The following is a 26,088-nucleotide window of genomic DNA, read 5'->3' on the forward strand; positions in this document are numbered from 1 at the left end:
CAGAGCTTTCTTTGTGGCTTGAGATGTTCTCACTACCTTAAAAGACACTCAATCATCTGTGGTTAAAGAATTTATGACTCTTTTGGTGACTCAAGGCAGTAATGCACACAGAGATGGCAAAGCAAAACTTAGCTTGATATTCTTTAATAGCCAAAGAACATTAAAGCAACCTACTAGGTATTCTGACACATAGGGGGCACACTTGCACCAGTCCAAGATTCAGCTGCTGTCAGAAATTAATCTCTTGAGATCCCCATTCAATCTATATCGATTGTCTCAACACCATAATATCCTTTCATTGATTTTGGCTTCTTGAAAAAAAAACATTTCCTGCCTTTGTTGCCTTGGCCTTTGGCAAGAATTTGATTAAAATCTTCTCCTGTATGCCTATTTACATATGAGTAGAAACATTTGCTTGCCGGGGGAGGCCTCATGATCTTCATAAAGGTTAATAAAATTACTGTTAAATATAACATAACAGTATCTTAAGGCATTTCTAGAACTAGCATCCAGTTTGTTTGATTCCCCAGTTTGTTCCAACTATCATCCGGTCGCACACAACTTATCTTTGGTCTGGAAAATATGGTCTGCATCCTGCCAGTAGCTCAACCAGCTTTCTGAACACTGAAAACTATCAAACCAAAACAGATGTTTCTTAATTCACAATTTCTCTTTTTAGTCCAGGAAAGCAGGTTACCCAGGAGCTTCAGATATTCCAAAGAAAGCCCTGGAATATAATGTTAAAAAAATCTTATGTGACAAGCAGGGTGAAAGAAGAGGGGCGTAAGGAGCATTGGGAAGGCAGAGGAGTGTAGATTTGCAGGAGGACTAATTGAGAGAAAACATAATATTTGGTAAAATAACATTTTTAGGACTCTCAAAGCAGAGACAGAGAGAGTGTGTGTGTGTGTGTGTGTGTGTGTGTTTGTGTGTATTTATAAATTCCTTATGAAATCAGACATCTCCTCATAGCCGACTAAAAGTCCCTGCACCAATCTATTGATCTAAAAATACATTTATTGGGGGGTGTAATATCCCATACACCCCACCTGAAGCTAAGCCCCTGTGTTTGTGTTAGGCAGGGCTGGCATTTGCAGAAAATGTACAAAAAGTGCTTCCGTTTCTCAGGTGTGATGCACCCTATTACTGTTGAAGGAGTAGGATAAGTAGGAAGGATGTGGCTGTAATGAAAGCTCAGGCCCTCAATTCTGCTTCTTCATCTACAACATATACTAATGATGCTCTGGCTGACCTGCATTACTGCTGCTGTTTTCCCTTGCTGTGATTTCCAATGACTAGCCCATGACACATCGATTTTCAGTATCCTCAATGTAGGTTTGCCACAATAATTTTGAATGAATCAGTTTATGGGTTTCTTTCTTTCCAGAAAGATCGGGTGTCAGCTGATCCACTTGATCAATTAGCCGGTACTCTGCCAAAGGGAGATCCTGCTCCAAAGGACAGTAAGCCTCCTGTGGATAAAGTAAAGGTAAACTGTTTTATGTTTGTTGATGGGTGGGGGAGTGAAAGGAAAAAATATAGGAGCTTCTCTAAGCATAATATCTCCAAAACAAAATTATTGCTCCTCAACTCAGAACACACTACCAAATTCTTACATGGTTTCAGGGCCAGAAATCAGTAACACAGCAGTACTGAGGAGTATTTTGATGACTGTATTGATTAGGAATAGGGTGGAATCAGATAGACCACTGAGCATGAGCTGTTGCTATTAAATATGGTAAAGTACAAGATCTTGCAAATGTTGATAGAAGGGAGCCAAGTTACCTTTTGGATTATACCCAGCTGATAACAGACTATTTTGTGCTTTCTTGGTTACATTGTCCTTGAAGGAGATTTAAGCGTGAGGGGGTTTAGGACAATGGGTGAGTGGTTGTGTAATGCTTTCAAGGTTCTTGTGTTAGGGTGAAAACATTTTTGAATTTAGTTTGAGCTTATATCCAGAAAGGGATAAGGCAGAGTTTTGAGGGATGTCTTGTGCCTGTAACACTTCGAGTTAAACCTGGGCATCTTCTCTGCAATGGAATATTATGTTGTCTTGTTTGCCCACCAGTGTCATATTTGGATTCCATGTAAAAACCGGATAGCTTTAGCCTCTGGACAGAACCCTGGGGATCCATCAGGGTGGCAGTGAGGAAGTGGATGGGAGAGGTGGGTGTAAGGGCTGTAGCCTTCCATGTGAGTGGCTAGAGATAAAACAGTTGAAACGTTTTAGTTTGCTTGTTGCTGGATTGTGAGATTTTCTGCATGTAGAATTTTGATAGCGCTATTTTGTTGTCACGGTTTCTGCAGCTTTCAATGGATGTGACAGGTATACATTGGTTTATAAAGCAAAGGGTCTTTACTTTAAATATCTCCTTCATATTACAATCCAACATTTTGAGTGCACCTGCGTGCAGAGGGTTTGATTTTGTGATGGTGATGATGCATGCAGTTCAGCAAAGTTGCATAGTTCAGCTTGTAAGGCATCAATAAATTAGGCAATGTGATGGTGTGACATGGGTTGTGGAGAGAAGATGAACTGTTGAAGTACTTTCAGAATGAAGAGAGAGATGGACATGAAGAGTGGACATGTGTATGAAATTAAGTTTTAACTTCATCCTCCTCCCTATGTGGAATATGTGAAGAGTAGTTCTACTTCTTTTTCTCCTGTCTTTGGACTTTACCTTCAAGTTGGCCATCTTGCTATACTGGGGTGTGGTGCTCAATGTCCTCTTTTGTGGTTCAGCCTTTTCCTCTTAAATAGAAATGATTTTGATGTGATTAGTGCTAATAGCATATACAAACTTGGTTGTTAGTAAACATTTAAACCTATTGGTGGACTAGGAGAATAGACTCCAACATTGTAGTGTTGGAATATTATGTTGAGAAATCATGTGTTTTTACTCGAGGGAGTACCTGGAAAGTGAAGAGTGCTTGTAGACTCTATGGAGACAATTTAACTGAGAGTGAATCATACCTTTTTATGATGGAGGGCAGTTGTGTGTATTGTATTTATGAATGGTTTTGCTGAGTGGATGGTGACAAGAGATTAGGTCTTCGGGTGTTACTTTACTTAGAACTGGTATAGAATGCAGTTGAGGTGACCAAAAGTTGCCAAATTAGCAGGAAGTACAGCAGATGTGCTGGCCTGGGTGCCATTCAAGGAGGGGTTGTGAGGTAGCGCCGCATGAATGGGCACCTGGCACTGGGAGGCCTTACAACAGCAGGCGGCACAGGAACAACAGGTAATTGGTCTTGGAGGGAGGAAGTAGAGAAAGGTGCAAATATTTCAATGTGATTTATGAAGTGATGTTAAGAGAAGTTGAAGCAAGATATTGAAAATGACCAATTAAGTAGTGGATTGCTGAGATGGAGCAATCCCTTCTGTCAGAGAAGAACTGATTTAGAGGCAGGATGACCGTTTATGTGCTTTGATGGTGGAAGGGTAGACGCTGTACATCAACTTCAATGATCACTATCATGCCAGTTGAAAAGAAAAAAATAGTAGCTAATTTAAGAAGAGCAGCCACTGGTAATAATGAAGATGTGGATGGCTGTTTTTAATTTGATGCTAGCGAAAGGCACTGGCTTGTCTTTACTGTGAAGAGAATATGTCTACTGTATTGGTTTTGCCATCCCAAATCCTCTGCACTCAACGGCCGGTAAACTAGATTTTATTTCTTTGCAGTTTGTGTTTAGAGGAAACAGTCTGGTCATTCCTCTTTATTCATTTTGTGAGTAATTGAAGATCACATAACCAACTTTGATATGGTAACCCCTATAGAAATAATCTGATTCCTGGTTGGGATCTGAAACAGTCTTCCCGTACTTTAGTAAGCTTGTTTGACCAACTAGACTTTGTGGACATAAACATTATTACTCTGTCTACTGCATTTACATTTTCTTTCCTCTGTAGGATTGCACACACTTTGTTTATGAGGAAGGCTCTGTAAGCTCATTTGAAAAAGGAGTTTTCTCTACCTTTACCTTTTCCTGTTTTAAGAGAAATCAATGGCAAGGAATCACCATAGGATCAATGTGAAGGCGGCTTAGTGCTGACATGTGTTTGTAACCTTTGATTGCCAGAAGCGGCTCCCCAAGACCTACATTCTTTCTCTGGCTGTTGTTACTTCCATCGTTCTTGGGATCAGGGCTCATTCTTTATTTAGTGATTGCGCTCAGGACGTCAAACAATGTCACAGGGTAAATGGGTGATAATTACTGCATGCTGTAATCACAAGTGTGGGGTATTTACTGGTCGGTACACAGCCCCTATTCCCATTTCTGCTGTTAATGGTTCAGAATAAGGCATGGTATGCAATTTAGTTGTTTTGGGCACTGATTACCACTTTTTGCATATTTTCCTAGCGTTTTTATTTGTCAATTTCTCCACATATTTCCTTGCGAAATGTGCCCGGGGAAAAATTGCAGGTGGGGTAATTACCTTGTGTGGTAATAAACCTGTGCAATATTTACACTGTCGCATAGATCAAAATTTACCCTGCTACTTACTACCTAAAAGTTTCTCTAACTATATATAACAATTGTGGGGTCATTGAAAAACTCTCCTGCCGATGTTTCTGGTGCATACTATTACACTCACCACAAGCCATGCCTGAAAACCCAGTTTGGAGAGGTTGTGCCACAGAAACGTATTTGTCAGTCATTGTAGTCAATCCTTTGCTTTGAGTAATATTTGGCATTCTTGCCAAGAATGCCACCACGTGCAGAATGCATCATGAAGAGAAGCTAGTTACATAGCAGCCTTTGCTAGGGTGGATATAAAAGCAAATATTCTGTATTTTTTCCTTTAGTCCTACTGACTTTTCTAAAGTCCTACTGCTGCCAGACAGCGGCAGATTAAAACGTGTGGCAGTACTATTACTGTGTGAGTAACAGACTCATAAGATAAACAACATGGCTTAAGGGTTGTGTTATCAGCTTGTTTGGCATCCAGCTGCGAGATCGGCCACCTAAGTTTGTAAACATTGTGTAATTATTTTTATACTTTTTCATTGCAGGAGAAAACCAAACAAGAGAAAGGAGAGAAACTTGGTGAACGAGAAGACACAATCCCTCCTGATTATAGGTTAACAGAAGTGAAGGTGATTTACAGTTTGTTTTATCAACATTCTCTATACTTGTGTTAGAAAAATGCAGGTCCTCATAATGTCAGCTTTTGTGAATTCACATGAATGCATATTCACAAACATGCTGAAAATCCATCTACTTTCCACATGAGTAAGTCAGAGTGAGGACAATTACAGAGTGAGGAAAGGGATGATAGTTAATGGGGTGGAGGTTCGAAGCAGCGTGGCCATAAAAACCTTTGAGAATACCCACAAAGGGTGTGGGTGTTGCTTGTCACTTTACCTCCTGCTTTTCTTCATGGATGATCAAAAGTTACCCCTGCAAAAGGCGTGCTCGGGTTTGCTTTCCAAGGGAGAAAGGGTTAAGGAACAAACAAGTATTTAGTCGGGGCATAGGTAAAAGGGATTCTTCAGGTTGGAAGAGTGCATATGCCATGGAGAAACAATGATAAGTGATGTGCAACAGTGCACTTAGGCTACATCCAAGTCAAAAAGGAAGATCATCCTGGAGTCATTCTGAAGTCTTTTGATGACTTCAGTTGGGCTATATTCCTATAATTACCTGGGGTAGTAATCCTAAAACATCCTGAACTATGTGTATAGGGCGAAATATGTAAATGAGATGACTCTAGAGTCATCATGAAACTACTCCAGGATGGATTCCTGATTCCTCCAGTGAAAAACATGTGGTGATCATTTGCCACTTCATGATGATCCCAGGATTATTTCAGGAGTAAGCTGGATTACTCCAGGATGGGTTCCTGATTACTTGAGTGGAAAACATGGATGATCATTAATGACTGCAGGATAATCCCAGGGTGATTTCAGGATTCGGCTGGATTACTACAGGATGATCCTAGGAGTATTCCAGGACTGGGCTCTGTTATTACAGAATGATTGTGTGAAGACATCAGAATGAGGCTGCATTACTCAAGCATAATCCCAGGATAAAGTTAAAATGGGGCTGTGTAAGGAAATGCCTCCTTGGCATGGTTGCCCCCTGACTTTTTGCCTTTGCTGATGCTATGTTTACAATTGAAAGTGTGCTGAGGCCTGCTAACCAGGCCCCAGCACCAGTGTTCTTTCCCTAACCTGTACTTTTGTGTCCACAATTGGCAGACCCTGGCATCCAGATAAGTCCCTTGTAACTGGTACTTCTAGTACCAAGGGCCCTGATGCCAAGGAAGGTCTCTAAGGGCTGCAGCATGTCTTATGCCACCCTGGAGACCTCTCACTCAGCACAGACACACTGCTTACCAGCTTGTGTGTGCTAGTGAGAACAAAACGAGTAAGTCGACATGGCACTCCCCTCAGGGTGCCATGCCAGCCTCTCACTGCCTATGCAAATATAGGTCAGTCACCCCTCTAGCAGGCCTTACAGCCCTAAGGCAGGGTGCACTATACCATAGGTGAGGGTACCAGTGCATGAGCATGGTACCCCTACAGTGTCTAAACAAAACCTTAGACATTGTAAGTGCAGGGTAGCCATAAGAGTATATGGTCTGGGAGTTTGTCAAACACGAACTCCACAGCACCATAATGGCTACACTGAAAACTGGGAAGTTTGGTATCAAACTTCTCAGCACAATAAATGCACACTGATGCCAGTGTACATTTTATTGCAAAATACACCCCAGAGGGCACCTTAGAGGTGCCCCCTGAAACTTAACCGACTGTCTGTGTAGGCTGACTAGTTCCAGCAGCCTGCCACACTAGAGACATGTTGCTGGCCCCATGGGGAGAGTGCCTTTGTCACTCTGAGGCCAGTAACAAAGCCTGCACTGGGTGGAGATGCTAACACCTCCCCCAGGCAGGAGCTGTAACACCTGGCGGTGAGCCTCAAAGGCTCACCCCTTTGTCACAGCCCAGCAGGGCACTCCAGCTTAGTGGAGTTGCCCGCCCCCTCCGGCCACGGCCCCCACTTTTGGCGGCAAGGCTGGAGGGAAGAAAGAAAGCAACAAGGAGGAGTCACTGGCCAGTCAGGACAGCCCCTAAGGTGTCCTGAGCTGAGGTGACTCTAACTTTTAGAAATCCTCCATCTTGCAGATGGAGGATTCCCCCAATAGGGTTAGGATTGTGACCCCCTCCCCTTGGGAGGAGGCACAAAGAGGGTGTACCCACCCTCAGGGCTAGTAGCCATTGGCTACTAACCCCCCAGACCTAAACACGCCCTTAAATTTAGTATTTAAGGGCTACCCTGAACCCTAGAAAATTAGATTCCTGCAACAACAAGAAGAAGGACTGCCCAGCTGAAAACCCCTGCAGAGGAAGACCAGAAGACAACAACTGCCTTGGCTCCAGAAACTCACCGGCCTGTCTCCTGCCTTCCAAAGAACTCTGCTCCAGCGACGCCTTCCAAAGGGACCAGCGACCTCTGAATCCTCTGAGGACTGCCCTGCTTCGACGACGACAAGAAACTCCCGAGGACAGCGGACCTGCTCCAAAAAGACTGCAACTTTGTTTCAAGAAGCAGCTTTAAAGAACCCTGCAACTCCCCGCAAGAAGCGTGAGACTTGCAACACTGCACCCGGCGACCCCGACTCGGCTGGTGGAGAACCAACACCTCAGGGAGGACCCCCGGACTACTCTACGACTGTGAGTACCAAAACCTGTCCCCCCTGAGCCCCCACAGCGCCGCCTGCAGAGGGAATCCCGAGGCTTCCCCTGACCGCGACTCTCTGAAACCTAAGTCCCGACGCCTGGAAAAGACCCTGCACCCGCAGCCCCCAGGACCTGAAGAACCGGACTTTCACTGCAGAAGTGACCCCCAGGAGTCCCTCTCCCTTGCCCAAGTGGAGGTTTCCCAGAGGAAGCCCCCCCTTGCCTGCCTGCAGCGCTGAAGAGATCCCTTGATCTCTCATTGACTTACATTGCGAACCCGACGCTTGTTCTAACACTGCACCCGGCCGCCCCTGCGCCGCTGAGGGTGAAATTTCTGTGTGGGCTTGTGTCCCCCCCGGTGCCCTACAAAACCCCCCTGGTCTGCCCTCCGAAGACGCGGGTACTTACCTGCAAGCAGACCGGAACCGGGGCACCCCCTGCTCTCCATTATAGCCTATGCGTTTTGGGCACCACTTTGAACTCTGCACCTGACCGGCCCTGAGCTGCTGGTGTGGTAACTTTGGGGTTGCTCTGAACCCCCAACGGTGGGCTACCTTGGACCAAGAACTGAACCCTGTAAGTGTCTTACTTACCTGGTAAAACTAACAAAAACTTACCTCCCCCAGGAACTGTGAAAATTGCACTGTGTCCACGTTTAAAATAGCTATTTGTGAATAACTTGAAAAGTATACATGCAATTGAAATGATTCAAAGTTCCTAATGTACTAACCTGCAATACCTTTCAAACAAGATATTACATGTTAAATTTGAACCTGTGGTTCTTAAAATAAACTAAGAAAATATATGTTCGATGGCATCTGTCGCTGTAGATACGCATGTTCTGCAATAGCTCGCCATCTGGTGTTGGGCCGGAGTGTTACAAGTTGTTTTTCTTCGAAGAAGTCTTTCGAGTCACGGGACCGAGTGACTCCTCCTTTTGTCTCCATTGCGCATGGGCGTCTACTCCATCCTCGATAGTTTTTTTTCCGCCATCGGGTTCGGACGTGTTCCTGTCGCTCCGAGTTTCGGAACGGAAAATTAGCTAATTTCGGAAGATTTTCGTCGGTATTGTTGCGTTCGGGATCGGCGTACTTAGATTCCACACCGCATCGAAGATCGGAGAGCTCCGGTGCCCTTCGGGGTAGTTTTTTCGATCCTCCGTCGGGGCCTGGTCGGCCCGACCGCGTGCTGAAGAACGCCGATGGAACGGACCCCGTTCCGTTTCTGCCCCAAATGCCACAATAAATACCCCTACACAGACCAACACTTGGTCTGCAACCTGTGCCTGTCACCTGAGCACAGCGAAGACACCTGCGAGGCCTGTCGTGCGTTCCGGTCCCGAAAAACACTCCGAGACCGTCGAGCCAGAAGACTTCAGATGGCGTCCGCTCCGACAGCCCAACAGGAGTTCGAGGAACAAGAAGAGGAAGGTACCTTCTCGATCCAAGACTCAGACTCCGAAGGATTCGACGATACACAAACCGTGAGTAAGACGTCGAAATCCACTCAAAGGAACATTTACAAGGCCCAGGGGACGCCACTGCCACCAGGCCATGGCTCGACCCATAAAATCGGTGACCGACCGTCGGCACCGAAAAAGGCCCAAACAGTGCCGAGATCGTCCGACTCCGGTCGAGACACCGGCACGCAGCCTTCTCGGAACCGAGAAAGTGCTGGAGACAAGCCTCGACACCGAGATGCCGGTGTGGACACGGCTCGACGCCGAGACAGCGGCACCGAAACAGATCGACGCCGAGAGGTTTCGGCCCCGAAAAGGAAAAAAGTCACCTCGGAGCCGAAAAAACACGCAGACAAAGTTTCGATGCCGAAACAGACTGCAAGCGACCCAGCTTCAGGCTCTTATACAGAAGAGCACTCGCTAACCTCCCAAATGCAGAAGCATAGGTTTGAGGAAGAGCTACAAGCAACTGATGTGGACCATACGCAAAAGCGTATCTTCATTCAGCAGGGGACAGGAAAAATAAGCACCCTTCCCCCCATTAGGAGAAAGAGAAGGTTGGAGTTCCAGACGGAACAAACACCACAACCAAAAGTGGTGAAAAGAGTTACACCACCACCCTCTCCTCCGCCCGTGATTGACGTTTCACCAGCACAAACCCCATCACACTCCCCAGCTCACACCACCATGAGCCAGGGTGACCAAGATCAGGACGCATGGGACCTATATGACGCCCCAGTGTCAGATAACAGTCCGGAGGCATACCCTACAAAGCCATCTCCACCAGAAGACAGCACCGCGTACTCTCAAGTGGTGGCTAGAGCAGCACAATTTCACCACGTAAGCCTCCACTCAGAACAGGTCGAGGATGATTTCTTATTCAACACACTCTCCTCCACCCACAGCTCATACCAAAGCCTGCCTATGCTCCCTGGTATGCTCCGGCACGCAAAAGACATCTTTAAGGAGCCGGTCAAAAGTAGGGCAATCACACCAAGGGTGGAAAAAAAGTATAAGCCGCCTCCTACGGACCCGGTTTTCATCACTACACAGCTGCCACCAGACTCTGTCGTTGTAGGAGCAGCTAGGAAAAGGGCCAACTCTCACACATCTGGAGATGCACCACCCCCAGATAAAGAAAGCCGCAAGTTCGATGCAGCTGGTAAAAGAGTCGCAGCACAAGCTGCAAACCAGTGGCGCATCGCGAACTCCCAGGCACTACTTGCACGCTATGACAGAGCCCACTGGGACGAGATGCAACATCTCATTGAACATCTGCCCAAGGACTTACAAAATAGGGCAAAACAAGTGGTTGAAGAGGGACAGACCATCTCCAACAACCAGATACGCTCCTCCATGGACGCTGCAGATACACGGACAATTAATACATCTGTAACTATCAGAAGGCATGCATGGCTCCGAACGTCTGGATTTAAACCAGAGATTCAACAAGCAGTTCTCAATATGCCTTTTAATGAAAAAGAACTGTTCGGTCCAGAAGTGGACACAGCGATTGAGAAACTCAAAAAAGATACAGACACTGCCAAAGCCATGGGCGCACTCTACTCCCCGCAGAGCAGAGGGAATTACAGCACATTCCGTAAAACGCCCTTTCAAGGGGGGTTTCGGGGTCAAAGCACACAAGCCAGCACCTCACAAGCCACACCGTCCAGTTACCAGGGACAGTATAGAGGAGGTTTTCGGGTACAATATAGAGGAGGGCAATTCCCTAGAAATAGAGGGAGATTTCAAAGCCCCAAAACCCCTACTACTAAACAGTGACTCACATGTCACTCACCCCCTCCACACAACACCAGTGGGGGGAAGAATAGGTCATTATTACAAAGCATGGGAGAAAATCACTACAGACACTTGGGTTCTAGCATTTATCCAACATGGTTAATGCATAGAATTTCTACAATTCCCTCCAAACATACCACCAAAAGCACAAAATCTAACAACACACCATTCCAATCTCCTGGAGATAGAAGTGCAGGCACTATTGCAAAAGAATGCAATCGAATTAGTGCCAAACACACAAATAAACACAGGAGTTTACTCACTGTACTTTCTGATACCAAAGAAGGACAAAACACTGAGACCAATCCTAGACCTCAGAGTAGTGAACACTTTCATCAAATCAGACCACTTCCACATGGTCACACTACAAGAAGTATTGCCATTGCTAAAACTACACGACTACATGGCAACTTTAGACCTCAAGGATGCTTATTTCCATATACCAATACACCCATCGCACAGGAAATACCTAAGGTTTGTATTCAAAGGAATACATTACCAATTCAAGGTACTGCCTTTCGGATTAACAACCGCACCAAGAGTCTTTACCAAATGTCTAGCGGTAGTCGCTGCACACATAAGAAGGCCGCAAATACATGTGTTCCCATATTTGGACGACTGGCTAATCAAGGCCCATTCGTTCATACAGTGCTCAAATCACACAAATCAGATCATACAAACCCTCTTCAAACTCGGGTTCTCCGTCAACTTTACAAAATCCAACATTCTGCCGCGCAAGGTACAACAATACCTAGGAGCCATAATAGACACATCAAAGGGAGTAGCCACTCCAAGTCCACAAAGAATTCTAAATTTCAACACCATCATACAACGCATGTATCCAACACAAAAGATACAGGCAAAGATGGTATTACAACTCCTAGGCATGATGTCTTCATGCATAGCCATTGTCCCAAACGCAAGACTGCACATGAGGCCCACACAACAATGCCTAGCATCACAGTGGTCTCAAGCACAGGGTCACCTTCTAGATCTGGTGTTAATAGACCGCCAAACTTACCTCTCGCTTCTGTGGTGGAACAACATAAATTTAAACACGGGGCGGCCTTTCCAAGACCCAGTGCCACAATACGTAATAACAACAGATGCTTCCATGACAGGGTGGGGAGCACACCTCGATCAACACAGCATACAAGGACAATGGAACGTACATCAAACAAAACTGCATATCAATCACCTAGAACTTCTAGCAGTTTTTCAAGCACTAAAAGCCTTCCAACCAATAATAGTTCACAAATACATTCTCGTCAAAACCGACAACATGACAACAATGTATTATCTAAACAAGCAGGGGGGGACGCACTCCACGCAGTTAAGCCTGCTAGCACAAACAATTTGGCATTGGGCGATTCACAACCAAATTCGCCTAATAGCACAGTTTATACCAGGGATCCAAAATCAACTCGCAGACAATCTCTCTCTCGAGATCATCAACAGGTCCACGAATGGGAAATTCACCCCCAAATTCTGAACACTTATTTCAAACTCTGGGGAACACCTCAGATAGACTTGTTTGCGACAAGGGAGAACGCAAAATGCCAAAACTTCGCATCCAGATACCCACACAAACAATCCCAAGGCAATGCCCTATGGATGAACTGGTCAGGGATATTTGCTTACGCTTTTCCTCCTCTCCCTCTCCTTCCTTACCTGGTAAACAAACTCAGTCAAAGCAAACTCAAACTCATATTGATAGCACCAACTTGGGCAAGGCAACCCTGGTACACAACGCTGCTAGACCTATCAGTGGTACCCTGCATCAAATTGCCCAACAGGCCAGATCTGTTGACACAGCACAACCAAAAGATCAGACACCCAGATCCAGCATCGCTGAATCTAGCAATCTGGCTCCTGAAATCCTAGAATTCGGGCACTTACAACTTACCCAAGAATGTATGGAAGTCATAAAACAGGCCAGAAGGCCATCCACCAGGCACTGCTATGCAAGTAAATGGAAGAGGTTTGTTTGCTACTGCCATATTAATCAAATACAACCATTACACACAACTCCAGAACATGTAGTGGGTTACTTGCTTCACTTACAAAAATCTAACCTAGCTTTCTCTTCCATTAAAATACACCTTGCAGCAATTTCTGCATACCTGCAGACTACCTATTTAACTTCCCTATATAAGATACCAGTCATTAAAGCATTCATGGAGGGCCTTAGGAGAATTATACCACCAAGAACCCTACCTGTTCCTTCATGGAACCTAAATGTTGTCCTAACTAGACTTATGGGTCCACCTTTTGAACCCATGCACTCCTGCGACATACAGTTCCTAACCTGGAAGGTGGCATTTCTCATCGCCATTACTTCCCTAAGAAGAGTAAGCGAGATTCAGGCGTTTACAATACAGGAACCTTTTATACAACTACACAAAAATAAAGTCGTCTTAAGGACCAATCCTAAATTTTTGCCAAAGGTTATTTCACCGTTCCATCTAAATCAAACAGTGGAACTTCCAGTGTTCTTTCCACAGCCACATACCGTAGCTGAAAGGGCGCTACATACATTAGATGTCAAAAGAGCATTGATGTATTACATTGACAGAACAAAAAACATCAAAAAGACTAAACAACTCTTTATTGCATTTCAAAAACCTCATGCAGGAAACCCAATTTCAAAACAAGGTATAGCCAGATGGATAGTTAAATGCATCCAAATCTGCTACCTTAAAGCTAAACGACAGCTGCCCATTACACCAAGGGCACACTCAACCAGAAAGAAAGGTGCTACCATGGCCTTTCTAGGAAACATCCCAATGCAAGAAATATGTAAGGCAGCCACATGGTCTACGCCTCACACATTCACCAAGCACTACTGTGTAGACGTGTTATCCGCACAACAAGCCACAGTAGGTCAGGCTGTATTAAGAACATTATTTCAGACCACTTCCACTCCTACAGGCTGATCCACCGCTTTTGGGGAAATAACTGCTTACTAGTCTATGCAGAACATGCGTATCTACAGCGACAGATGCCATTGAACTGAAAATGTCACTTACCCAGTGTACATCTGTTCGTGGCATCAGTCGCAGTAGATTCGCATGTGCCCACCCGCCTCCCCGGGAGCCTGTAGCAGTTTGGAAGTTACCTTCAATTATTTATATATGTATCATCTCAACCTTAAATAGGTGCATACTTAGTCACTCCATTGCATGGGCACTATTACTACAATTCAACTCCTACCTCACCCTCTGCGGGGAAAAACAATCGAGGATGGAGTCGACGCCCATGCGCAATGGAGACAAAAGGAGGAGTCACTCGGTCCCGTGACTCGAAAGACTTCTTCGAAGAAAAACAACTTATAACACTCCAGCCCAACACCAGATGGCGAGCTATTGCAGAACATGCGAATCTACTGCGACTGATGCCACGAACAGATGTACACTGGGTAAGTGACATTTTCATTTTCTATAACAAAACCTATTGGCTGGATTTGTCTCTGAGTGTGTGTACCTCATTTATTGTCTATGTGTATGTACAACAAATGCTTAACACTACTCCTTGGATAAGCCTACTGCTCGACCATACTACCACAAAATAGAGCATTAGTATTATCTATTTTTTACCACTATTTTACCTCTAAGGGGAACCCTTGGACTCTGTGCATGCTATTCCTTACTTTGAAATAGCACATACAGAGCCAACTTCCTACAGGCTGTATTAGTCAATGGTGCCTTCATGGTTGGGGTGTAACTGGAGAATGGATCTGCCTGTATTACTCCGTGATCATTTCAAGATCGGGATGTATGACACTAAGATGGTCTCAAGTAGTAATGGGTAAACCTTGTTTGACATACTATGGAAATTACGATTTCTGCTTTTTTATGTTTGATTTCAAAAACACAAATAACTGCTTCATGGGTGTAGGAAGTTGGCTCTGTATGTACTATTTCAAAGTAAGAAATAGCATGCACAGAGTCCAAGGGTTCCCCTTAGAGGTAAGATAGTGGCAAAAAGAGATAATTCTAATGCTCTATTTTGTGGTAGTGTGGTCGAGCAGTTGGCTTATCAGAGGGTAGTGTTAAGCATTTGTTGTACACACACAGGCAATAAATGAGGAACACACACTCAAAGACAATTCCAGGCCAATAGGTTTTTATATAGAAAAATATCTTTTCTTAGTTTATTTTAAGAACCACAGGTTCAAGATTTATAAACAATACTTTAAATGAAAGGTATTTCACTTAGGAACTTTGAATTAGCAAAATAGCTTATACAGTTTTCACACAAATGGCAATAAGCTATTTTAAAACTGGACACAGTGCAATGTTCAACAGTTCCTGGGGGAGGTAAGTGTTTGTTAGTTTTGTAGGTAAGTAAACCACCTACAGGGTTCAAAGTTGGGTCCAAGGTAGCCCACCGCTGGGGGTTCAGGGTAACCCCAAAGTTACCACACCAGCAGCTCAGGGCCAGTCAGGTGCAGAGGTCAAAGTGGTGCCCAAAACGCATAGGCTTCAATGGAGAAGGGGGTGCCCCGGTTCCAGTCTGCCAGCAGGTAAGTACCTGCGTCTTCAGAGGGCAGACCAGGGGGGTTTTGTAGGGTACCGGGGGGGGAGACACAAGTCAGCACAAAAAGTACACCCTCAGCGGCACGGGGGCGGCCGGGTGCAGTCTGCAAACAGGTGTCGGATTTGCAATGTAGTTCAATGGGAGATCTAGGGGTCTCTTCAGCGATGCAGGCAGGCAAGGGGGGGGGCTCCTCGGGGTAGCCACCACCTGGGCAAGGGAGAAGGCCACCTGGGGGTCGCTCCTGCACTGGAGGTCGGATCCTTCAGGTCCTGGGGGCTGCGGGTGCAGTGTCCTTACCAGGCGTCGGGTCTTTGAAGCAGGCAGTCGCGGTCAGGGGGAGCCTCTGGATTCCCTCTGCAGGCGTCGCTGTGGGGGCTCAGGGGGGGTCAACTCTGGCTACTCACGGGCTCGCAGTCGCCGGGGGGTCCTCCCTGTAGTGTTGGTTCTCCACAAGTCGAGCCGGGGGCGTTGGGTGCAGAGTGCAAAGTCTCACGCTTCCGGTGGGAAACGTGTGTTCTTTCAAAGTTGCTTCTTTGTTGCAAAGATGTTTCTTCTTTGGAGCAGAGCCGCTGTCCTCAAGAGTTCTTGCTCCTTTTAGATGCAGGGTAGTCCTCTGAGGCTTCAGAGGTCGCTGGACCCTGTGGAACACGTCGTTGTTGAAGTTTTTCTTGAAGTGGGGAGACAGGCCGGTAGAGCTGGGGCCAAAGCAGTTGGTGTCTCCGTCTTCTCTGCAGGATTTTCAGCTCAGCAGTCCTTCTTTGTCTTAGGTTGCAGGAATCTATCTTGCTGGGTTCTGGGAGCCCCTAAATACTCGATTTAGGGGTGTGTTTAGGTCTGGGGGGTGAGTAGCAAATGGCTACTAGCCCTGAGGGTGGCTACACCCTCTTTGTGCCTCCTCCCTGAGGGGAGGGGGGCACATCCCTAATCCTACTGGGGGAATCCTCCATCTGCAAGATGGAGGATTTCTAAAAGTCAGAGTCACCTCAGCTCAGGACACCTTAGGGGCTGTCCTGACTGGCCAGTGACTCCTCCTTGTTTTTCTCATTATCTCCTCCGGCCTTGCCGCCAAAAGTGGGGCCGTGGCTGGAGGGGGCGGGCAACTCCACTAGCTGGAGTGCCCAGGGTGCTGTAACAAAGGGGGTGAGCCTTTGAGGCTCACCACAAGGTGTTACTTTTCCTGCAGGGGGAGGTGAGAAGCACCTCCACCCAGTACAGGCTTTGTTACTAGCCACAGAGTGACAAAGGCACTCTCCCCATGTGGCCAGCAACATGTCTGGTGTGTGGCAGGCTGCTAAAACTAGTCAGCCCACACTGGTAGTCGGGTATGGTTTCAGGGGGCATCTCTAAGATGCCCTCTGGGGTGTATTTTACAATAAAATGTACACTGGCATCAGTGTGCATTTATTGTGCTGAGAAGTTTGATACAAAACTTCCCAGTTTTCAGTGTAGCCATTATGGTGCTGTGGAGTTTGTGCATGACAGACTCCCAGACCATATACTCTTATGGCTACCCTGCACTTACAATGTCTAAGGTTTTGCTTAGACACTGTAGGGGCATAGTGCTCATGCACATATGCCCTCACCTATGGTATAGTACACCCTGCCTTAGGGCTGTAAGGCCTACTAGAGGGGTGACTTATCTATGCCATAGGCAGTGTGAGGTTGGCATGGCACCCTGAGGGGAGTGCCATGTCGACTTAGTCATTTTATCCCCACCAGAACACACAAGCTGGCATGCAGTGTCTGTACTGAGTGAGGGGTCCCCAGGGTGGCATAATATATGCTGCAGCCCTTAGAGACCTTCCCTGGCATCAGGGCCCTTGGTACCAGGGGTACAAGTTACAAGGGACTTACCTGGATGCCAGGGTGTGCCAATTGTGGAAACAAAAGTACAGGTTAGGGAAAGAACACTGGTGCTGGGGCCTGGTTAGCAGGCCTCAGCACACTTTCAAATCATAACTTGGCATCAGCAAAGGCAAAACGTCAGGGGGTAACCATGCCAAGGAGGCATTTCCTTACAATGGGCTGTTCCCAGATTAAAAAAAGAGTGGGTGCATAGCCTGAACAGAAGAAAACCACTCTCAAACTGTTCAATGGAGGCAGGAACTGGCCATTGTTGCTCTACATGTGTACCTAGCATTCAATCAGAAGGGTCTAATGGAGAACTATTCTGATTGCCTGAAAGCAGCAATTCTGAAATAATGTAAGAAAAGGCTGTGATTAAACTCTTCTTATTGGCTTGTAGGAAGTAATTCCCCCTAACAACATAGTCTGTTGCCACATGGCGTTATTTTGGGGCCTGCAGAATAGCCTTTCCCCTCATTTGGCTAGGGTATTATTTGAATGTAAGAACCTCAGTTTGGTGGACTGTTTAGGTAAGTAGTATATTCAGTGTGTGGCTTCTGAGTTTATTAGCTCTTCTCTGTTTGCTTCAAAACCTTCCCCACATGTGCAATTTCTTTCCTTTTGTCCTTGCTATTTGAAGAGCTCCTGTTAGTGTAAAAGGTGAAATATTTCTGGAGAGACCTACAACTTCACAACTTCCTACTTTGGTTAAACTGCAATCTTGTATCGATCTCTCATAGAAAACACTGACCACATCACTCTGTTTTGCTCACAGGATAAAGACGGCAAACCAATGTTACCTAAGCCAGAAGGAAAACCAAAGGTGAGTTTAAAAAATCTGCTATGGGTAGAATAAACAAATAGTGTGTTTTCAAGTCAGCCTCTCTAGTTTTTTCCTAGAATAATGCATTTACTCCCAGCTCTACTCTGTTACCCAAATGTGCATATTTTCTGCTAGCTTGCCCATAGTATTCTAATTTAACATGTGTTCTATCATCTACTGGCCCAATACAAATTGTCCTTTAAATGTTGGAAAGCTCTGTTAATTTCTGTTTCTCTGCTAGGCAATGAGTGAGAAGGAGCTTCTCGATGCCTTAAATGAGGGCTTTGACACCTCCCCTTCAACACAACAGTCAACACCCTTGCCTTCAACCAAGGTTAGTTTTCAATCTCTTTCATTCTGTGACTGAACTCTACTTCAGTACTTCTTCCAATCTCAGTAGCTGTTAAACTGCCCTTTAGGTTTGTGACTTGTTGCATGATGTGATTTTCTATTCTAAACACAAATTCAAATCTTTCTTGTCGAATCGTATACACTGCACTCTGTTTCCAAAGCCAGACTTGGGACTGATTTAGAGTTTGGCAGAGAGATCCCATCTGCTGTATTACAATTCCAATAATGTCTGTGGAACTTGTAATACGCTGGACGGAATATCTGTCACTTTTGTGACGGAGTAACCCCTCCACTAAACTCTAAATCAGACCCCATGTAATTTACACTCGCAACACACTACTGTTTCTCATGCTTGTCACTTAAGAGATCCTGCAGGCATCGGAAGCAAAAATGTATTTGCTACTTACTTTGGGCTCATGCACTTGAGAGACACTGACTAGCAGGTGTATTAATGGCTAACTCTGCTTGTTATCAATTTTGCCATTGACATATACAGATTTGGGACAGTACCCCCTGCTCTATGTTGCATTAGATCTCTTGTTTGGTACGAGTTGTGATTTAAACTTCTTTGAAAACCCAGACTGGTTCTGCAGAACTACAATGACATTATTGTCTTGTGTTTCTTAAAAAGCAAGATTTATGTAGGTAAAATGGAAAGGGGGAAACAAACATCAACTGTACATTATACTGAAATGGTACTGGAATTTCATTCTTCATTTGTTTTTGTTTTTCCTTCAGAAGGATGATAAAAAGTCTGCGGGTGCTGAAGAAGTTATCTCCTGCTCCTCAGCTGCTGCAGTGCAGGCCGGTGCTCCAGTTTCTGCTGATTCAGTAAGCGAAGAAAACTGATTTGAAAAAAATCAAAATTTGATGAGAATAGCATGTGGCAACTTGAGTGTTTTTCATGAAACTAAATATTGAGCCTGGGGCTTTTTTGGAGAAATTTACATTTTCTCTGTGTAGCTGCAAATTAGTCATGCTTTTAGACGGCTTTCTCTCATTATGTCTGCTGGATGGTCCCCTGACTGAATTTTGCACATATAACATGATACACTGCCTGCTTTGCAGTGAAGAGTAGTGCTAAACATGTCCACCTGCTATTCAGTATTTACGCTGCACCTCATAGAGACTTCTTCGATAAATTAAGTATAAAGACATGTACAGAATTGTTCAAATGCTTTGATAACTCAGACCTCGAACCAAATTCCTAGTCTGTAACAGTGCTTTTTTTGTGGCAGCAGTTGCAAGTAGTGGGCATTGGTGCTCTTTTTTGGGGACCAAAACGTTTCTAACATCATCAGACTTGGATAGAAGGGGCAAGAGAACAATAGGAAACTAATATCAAAGAGTGAGCATAGATGAAAGATGCTGCAAATGAGAGGTAATGGAAATGGCACATCTGTATGGTGCTGGCAGAGAAATGCATGAGGTGAAATCAAGACCATGCAGCTTTTGATATTTAGCTTTGCCTGTCATTTAGCAGCTCAGTTGCCAGTTTCTAAAAAAATAAAATCCTAGGGCATCCACACTTAGGCCCTCATTATGAGTTTTTGCAGTCATGAAACCACCAAACTTGTGGCGGCAGTCTAACCTCTGCGGACCCAGCGGTAAAGATTGCCACATTACGAGTTGGGGGGGGGGGTTGGCTGAAGCCAAATCGCCACAACGCCGCCAGTCCCACTGGTCCGGTTGGACCGCCACGGCTGACAGTGAGCTCCTACAGGTCAGCGGCAGGCCTAAGGCCGTATTCGGAAACAGCGAACCACCAGGATGTTCGCGGTGGTCACCCCGTCATGAAAATCCTGGCGGTACTGCACCCGGCGACAGGAATCCCCATTCCTGTCACGGGCACATGCACCCCTACACATCCACACACATGCAGACACTGCCCCACCTATCCACACACTTCCAAACCCCCACCATTTGCACACATCCATAACACCCCCACTCACACATACACTCTCCCCCTCTGCAATCATCCACACCCCCACTCCCTCATCCGCACACGTTCATACAAACGCCCCACCCAGCAGCACACATCCACAGACACCCCCACTCACTTGCAGACTTGCACACATGTACCCCTAGTCGCATGCATCCCAATACACACACCTACTCACTCGCACCTTGACACAAATCCTCCTCTCCGCATACATGCAAACACACACCCTCCACGCCCACATACATACACACACTCCAGCACACCCATTCCGCTACACATACATGCACCCGACCCCTCCTCCTTCCGGACAGTCCACTTACCTGTTTCGGCAAGGTGGTCGTCCTGGAGGGGATGGGTCCTGGCATCTGCCACCGCCGCACCGTATTACGCATCGTAATACAGCGGGTGGAGTCCTATTGGCATGGCGGTGGAACCGCCTCTCTTCCTCCGTCAGCCAGGCCGACGGGGTCGGGTTTCTTCCTGTAAACGAACAGAAATCCAAATCAACTGCAAATATGGCAGACTTTGGTGGCTTCCACTGTCTTGCAAAAAGACCTCCGAAGTCGTAATGAGTGCATTCGTTTTTTGTACCAATTAAGCACTGATTTCTCAATTTCTTGTGTTTTTATAAGATCACTATTCTTGTAATTATGTTTTTATCACTGATATTTCCTCTTGCAGACATTGCACCTGTAGGCAAACATGAGGTTATTTTCATGTTGTATTGATAAATAGTAAATAGCATTGTAAATAGCAAAGTGAGGAACAAAATGCCAGCCCTACACCTAGGCCTCAGAATATCAAATACACATGGTTTGTTTTAATCAGTACTTGCATTGCCTGTTAGCCCAGTTTTAGGTTTCTTCCTAGAAGCCTCATTCATTGCAAATCTATTCCATAGACAACAGTAAGAAGTGCCTCAGTGTATTAAAATGGTAGGTGTTATGACTGATGCTAGGTGAGTTAGCTAAGGAGGGGTGAAGTTCATATATTGCACCAATAGTATGGTATTTTCATATATCAGTGGTACGTTGTCTTGAGATTGATTTCACCTTCTCAGTGTACATGAAGTACAGAAATTATGACAAAATTGTGTGCATTTAAGATCAAGGCTATCATAAAGAAGGTGGTTATGGTTTTCTTTTCCCAATGCTGTTTTATCTTCCAATGTAGTCTTCTTCCACATGGGCCGCCTCTCTCACAATAAAAATGATGTCTGTATGTTGTCAGTCCTAGAGAGTATCATAGCACAATGAACTTTAGAAGTTATTTTCGGGTTCTCAAGCATGCATTTATGGGAATAATCTAGTTAACATTTGATTTAAAGTTATAAAGTTGAGGTTGCAACACCAATGAAATCTTTTTAAAGTAGTTAAAAAGACCACAAACTGACAACTTCATGAATACTAAATGCATTTTTTATATTAATTAACCAACCATTCCATCAGTGTATACCCACAAATCCGCGTATCAATTAGTCCATTGAGCCACACACTCAGATATCCACCTATTTGCACCTGCATGTCTGTGAACTGTGAAGGTATTTGTCTGCAAGTGAGTTATCACTGTAAATGCGCGTGTGTGTATCTGTCTGCCCCTGTTGCCTGTGTGAATGTTTGTGAATTTGTACCTCCATGCCTATTAGCTTCAGTGACTGTGTCATATTTATATTGCTGCATGTGTCTTCATTGATGTTGGCATCTGGAATACTTGAATTTGTTTGTGCGTGTCTTGCTGAAAGTTACATGTTTTCCCCTGCATGCACTAAATGTTTATTTTAGATTTTCTGTGCCTCCATATGTCCTTATCATAGTTTTGTCACTATATAGTGGTATATTGGAATCACATACATATCACTAAAATGTAGAGGACAACTGTACAGAGTGTTCATTATGACTGTGTAGTGTGAGCTGTAGTAAAAAGAGTGGCAAGCTGAGGTATACGAAATAGGAACAGTGATAAAGAGAAGCATTGCTAGCGGGTCATATCTCTGAGAGGGTGGTCTGATTAGTCATGGATATGGATCTAGAATGTGGTGTATGATGAAAGGCCTATTAAAGAATCTTTAAGGGAAGGCCTCTTCAGTCATTACATAGGTAAATTCCCTTAATAAACAGTTCTCCACCTTACACTGTTATAGTCACAGTCGGGGCTGAAGTCTCCATTCTCATCTTTAGTCGATTCACGTTATATATTGGAATCTGCCTCCTTTATATTGGTCCCTCCCCGCAGGTACTGGATTGGATTTTTCTCCCTCCTTCCAAAGGACATATACTACTCCTCCTCCCTTTTCAATCCTGATATTTCCCAGCTCCTGTTGGTATCTAGTGCCTTTCACTTGGAAAGAAAATGGACCTATGACCAGGATCGGTGCTGCCTTCCAGCTGGTCTACATTTCTACTGTCAGTGATTTGGCTTTTATATACTCAGGCCACACCCCACTTCCCTCTCCTCCTCCTTCCTTTTAACCTCCATTTTTGGAAGTTCCCACCCTCCCTCTGCCCTCCTTTACTATTGACCCTTCTTCCTGGTTACCATACCCCCACAAAATTCTAGGTCAGACCTCAATGTCTGGCTATGACATTCTGGTGTGTTTACTCAATGTGGGTTGTCCCTGTCTCCCGGAATCTGACAATTCTTATTTCTCAGTGTGAGAATTGTGTGTGCCTAGTTTCGACATTCCCCTATGTTCTGTGGTATAGTTGTTTGTTCCGTTGGCGGTGACCTCCTGCCCTCCTGCTAAGAGCCATTCTTCAAACCAGAGAGGCCTCTGTCACTGATGCCCCTTTACCCAGAGTCTGGTTCTGTAGTAACTCTGTCTCTTCACTCCCTATCTGTATAGGGAGTGAGTTAATGGCAACAGAGAATAACAAACATACTTGATCCCGAAAAAATGTTGTCTAAGTGATAGGAACCAAATGCTTGCTTTATTAGAATCAACGTGTTGCAACAGGATATTGACAACAACGTGCATTTCAATAAAGAAAGGATACATGAAGACATTATGGCCCTCATTACGAGTGGCCATTTAATTCTGAAGAAGCTAGTTACTGCTATAACTATTGGCATCAGAATTATGAGATCCCTGGGAACACCAGCAAAAGTTCAGACCAAAATGAGGAACTACAGAGGCAGGCAGACCTAGAATTACTTAGCCTCTCAGTAATTTCTCATTTCTTAGTGGACCCTAAAGGTAAACGAGCAGCGGGCCAGAATTTCCCCACTTCCGGAGTTACCACTTCCCCAGTATTGGTAACTTGGATGGCGGCGAAACACTAGCTCGTTTCCAGGGCCACCCACAGTGGGGGGCCGTAGGAGAAATAGTCAGAGCAAATGGTGCAAAACAGATTTGTTTATTTAGTTATATTAGTGATAGGCAGGCCCACAATAGAGTAGTCCAAAAAAGTAATGAGGGCATTAGGATATTTGTGTATGATGCACAAAAAACTTAGCAATTGAAGAATGTTTTACGAGTGTGACATTTTGTGAACGGTTTTCCAGTTGTATTAACAAAGTTGTGAAAAATTAAAGCATAAGTTCTTACTCTAACATTAATTATGACTACAATGTTTTCCCCCATAAAAAAATTGGTATGACCTATAGTCATTTTGTTCATTTTATGTCCTGATCTTTATTTTGTTTTTCAATTCTTTGCATTTAATAATTACTGAAATATCTAGATTATTAATACATTGTGTTTGTTCTGTGTTTGGTCTCACTTTCCAAGCTCCAGTCCCTCAGCAGAATTCTTTTTTTTTTTAATTGGCTAGGGTCTCTAGAAATCTGGTTTGAATTACAATTTCATACAGAGGTATACCTAATTGCTCAATGTAATTTTCCAGGATGTGCAGATTCCAGATGCTGCCTTTGATCTCCTGTCAGACACACTGGGCACAAGAGAGCCAGACCCTGAAGAAAACAAGCCCATGGTGGATAAAGTAAAGGTAATCAAAGAGGTTGTCTGAGACAAATAATCACCGGACAGTGGATTGCATGATGTATATTTATTATCAAGTCAAAGAAATGTCAGGGTGGAAAGGCTCAATATTCAGATCAGTGACTGGGGTTTGGCAGACTAGGTTATTGAATATCCACTTTCAATAGCATGGTGCTCTAGGTCTAGGTGGATAATAAACTGTTATTTAGTAAAAAAAATAAAACCACTCCTTTGGGACATCGCCTTACTCTCATGCTGCGAAAGCGATAAAGTGACCAAGGTCTTGGAATTTCCAAGGGTTATTAAAAGGAATTCCTCCATTTCATAGTGACTTAGGGCCACCTAAATGAACATCTTTGGGGTTATTTGTCCTTAATAGCTAAGACGGTAGGTAATACGGTCTAGCTTGCCAGTTCACTTGCAGGCCCAAAGACGTCTCCACATCAAGGGACAGGGATGCAGATCATGAAGTGAATTATTTCTTTTAATCTTTCAAATTAGGGAAATGTCACAAAGGACTCTGGGGCTGATTTAGACTTTGGCGGAGGGGGTTAGTCCGTCACAAACATGACTGATATCCCGACCGGCTTATATTACGATTCCATTATAGCCTATGGAAATCGTAATACGGCGGACAGGATATCTGTCACATTGTGATGGAGTAACCCCTCCTCCAAACTATAAATCAGGCCATTTGTCTTAATGCGGTCAATTCAAGGGTCACACATTAAGAGTGTACTTTTGGGCGTTGCAGTACTAGGTAATTCTCACTTCAGCATCTACTGGTCAGAGGCCAGAAGATCCAAGTTGATCAAGGAGGTCCTGAATGCAGATTGATGAAAATTTCTCTTTGCAAGTCGATATAAGTCTAATGATACTTACCAGACTGCTCTGCTTGCCACAACAAATGTCAAAACTTTGCTTACTTTGTTTTATATCATGGACAAGTAAAGATACCCGTACCATCCGCCAGTGGAATGGATTTCAGTAAAATTAATTTCAATACATTTTCAGGTCTTTGTTAATCGGTTAGTGGTACAGCAGGTGTATATGTTCCCTGGAGTAACATTTTCATGTCTTGCAAGCTCCATTCTCGTCTCAGTAGGCACCGTAATACAGCATGCTTTTAAACTGGGAGATCTTTGAGTTACAGATTTTCAATTTGGCTGCAAAACAATAAACATCTGTAGTACACCTGTCTACCTGCAAACTCTATTTGCGCCCACAACAGTAGTTGCAGTGGACACATTTGCATCCATGGTATTTGGATTAAGGATTTGCACCTCATGTGTGATGTCTGATTTGTCTGATCTCATTTTGATTGAAGCAGAGACTTTATCTTTCCAAACAACATCTAGAATGGTTATTGAATTTGCCAGAGGAGTGAATTCCACACTTGTATCTTATGAGAATACATTGTTAGTCTATCATAAGGGTGCATTTGTGTTTTAGAAAGGTAATATATTCAGCCTTGTTGACATCATTGCAGTTTCTTAATATTGTTGATTGTATTGACAAGTGTCAGATCCGATTCTGGACCCTGTGGACAATATGCTGAAACAAAGGAGGCTATCAATCAGTAACATTGTTATCCTATATGCAATTTCTGTAACTGTATGTGTTGCTCTCATGTCCTTCTTTGTCAAACAAACATTTAAGATCACTGCTCTTGCTGAAATGAAATAAAGATGATGCTAACAT

General features: G+C 44.5%; 1 protein-coding gene across 13 annotated transcripts in view; it reads left to right on the top strand.

Annotated features, from left to right (window-relative positions):
• The window catches only part of CAST (calpastatin), a 513,209-nt gene that overhangs the window by 396,967 nt on the left and 90,154 nt on the right, over positions 1 to 26,088 (top strand). For all 13 annotated transcript variants that reach the window (XM_069225757.1, XM_069225792.1, XM_069225782.1 and 10 more), the window contains 6 exons: positions 1,388 to 1,489; positions 5,022 to 5,105; positions 18,110 to 18,157; positions 18,399 to 18,491; positions 19,247 to 19,339; positions 24,293 to 24,394. In XM_069225757.1, coding sequence (XP_069081858.1) covers positions 1,388 to 1,489; positions 5,022 to 5,105; positions 18,110 to 18,157; positions 18,399 to 18,491; positions 19,247 to 19,339; positions 24,293 to 24,394 — 522 coding nt within the window. The remainder of the gene's footprint in view (positions 1 to 1,387; positions 1,490 to 5,021; positions 5,106 to 18,109; positions 18,158 to 18,398; positions 18,492 to 19,246; positions 19,340 to 24,292; positions 24,395 to 26,088) is intronic.

Source organism: Pleurodeles waltl, chromosome 1_1 (genome assembly GCF_031143425.1).
Source record: "Pleurodeles waltl isolate 20211129_DDA chromosome 1_1, aPleWal1.hap1.20221129, whole genome shotgun sequence".
Lineage (NCBI taxonomy): Eukaryota > Metazoa > Chordata > Amphibia > Caudata > Salamandridae > Pleurodeles > Pleurodeles waltl.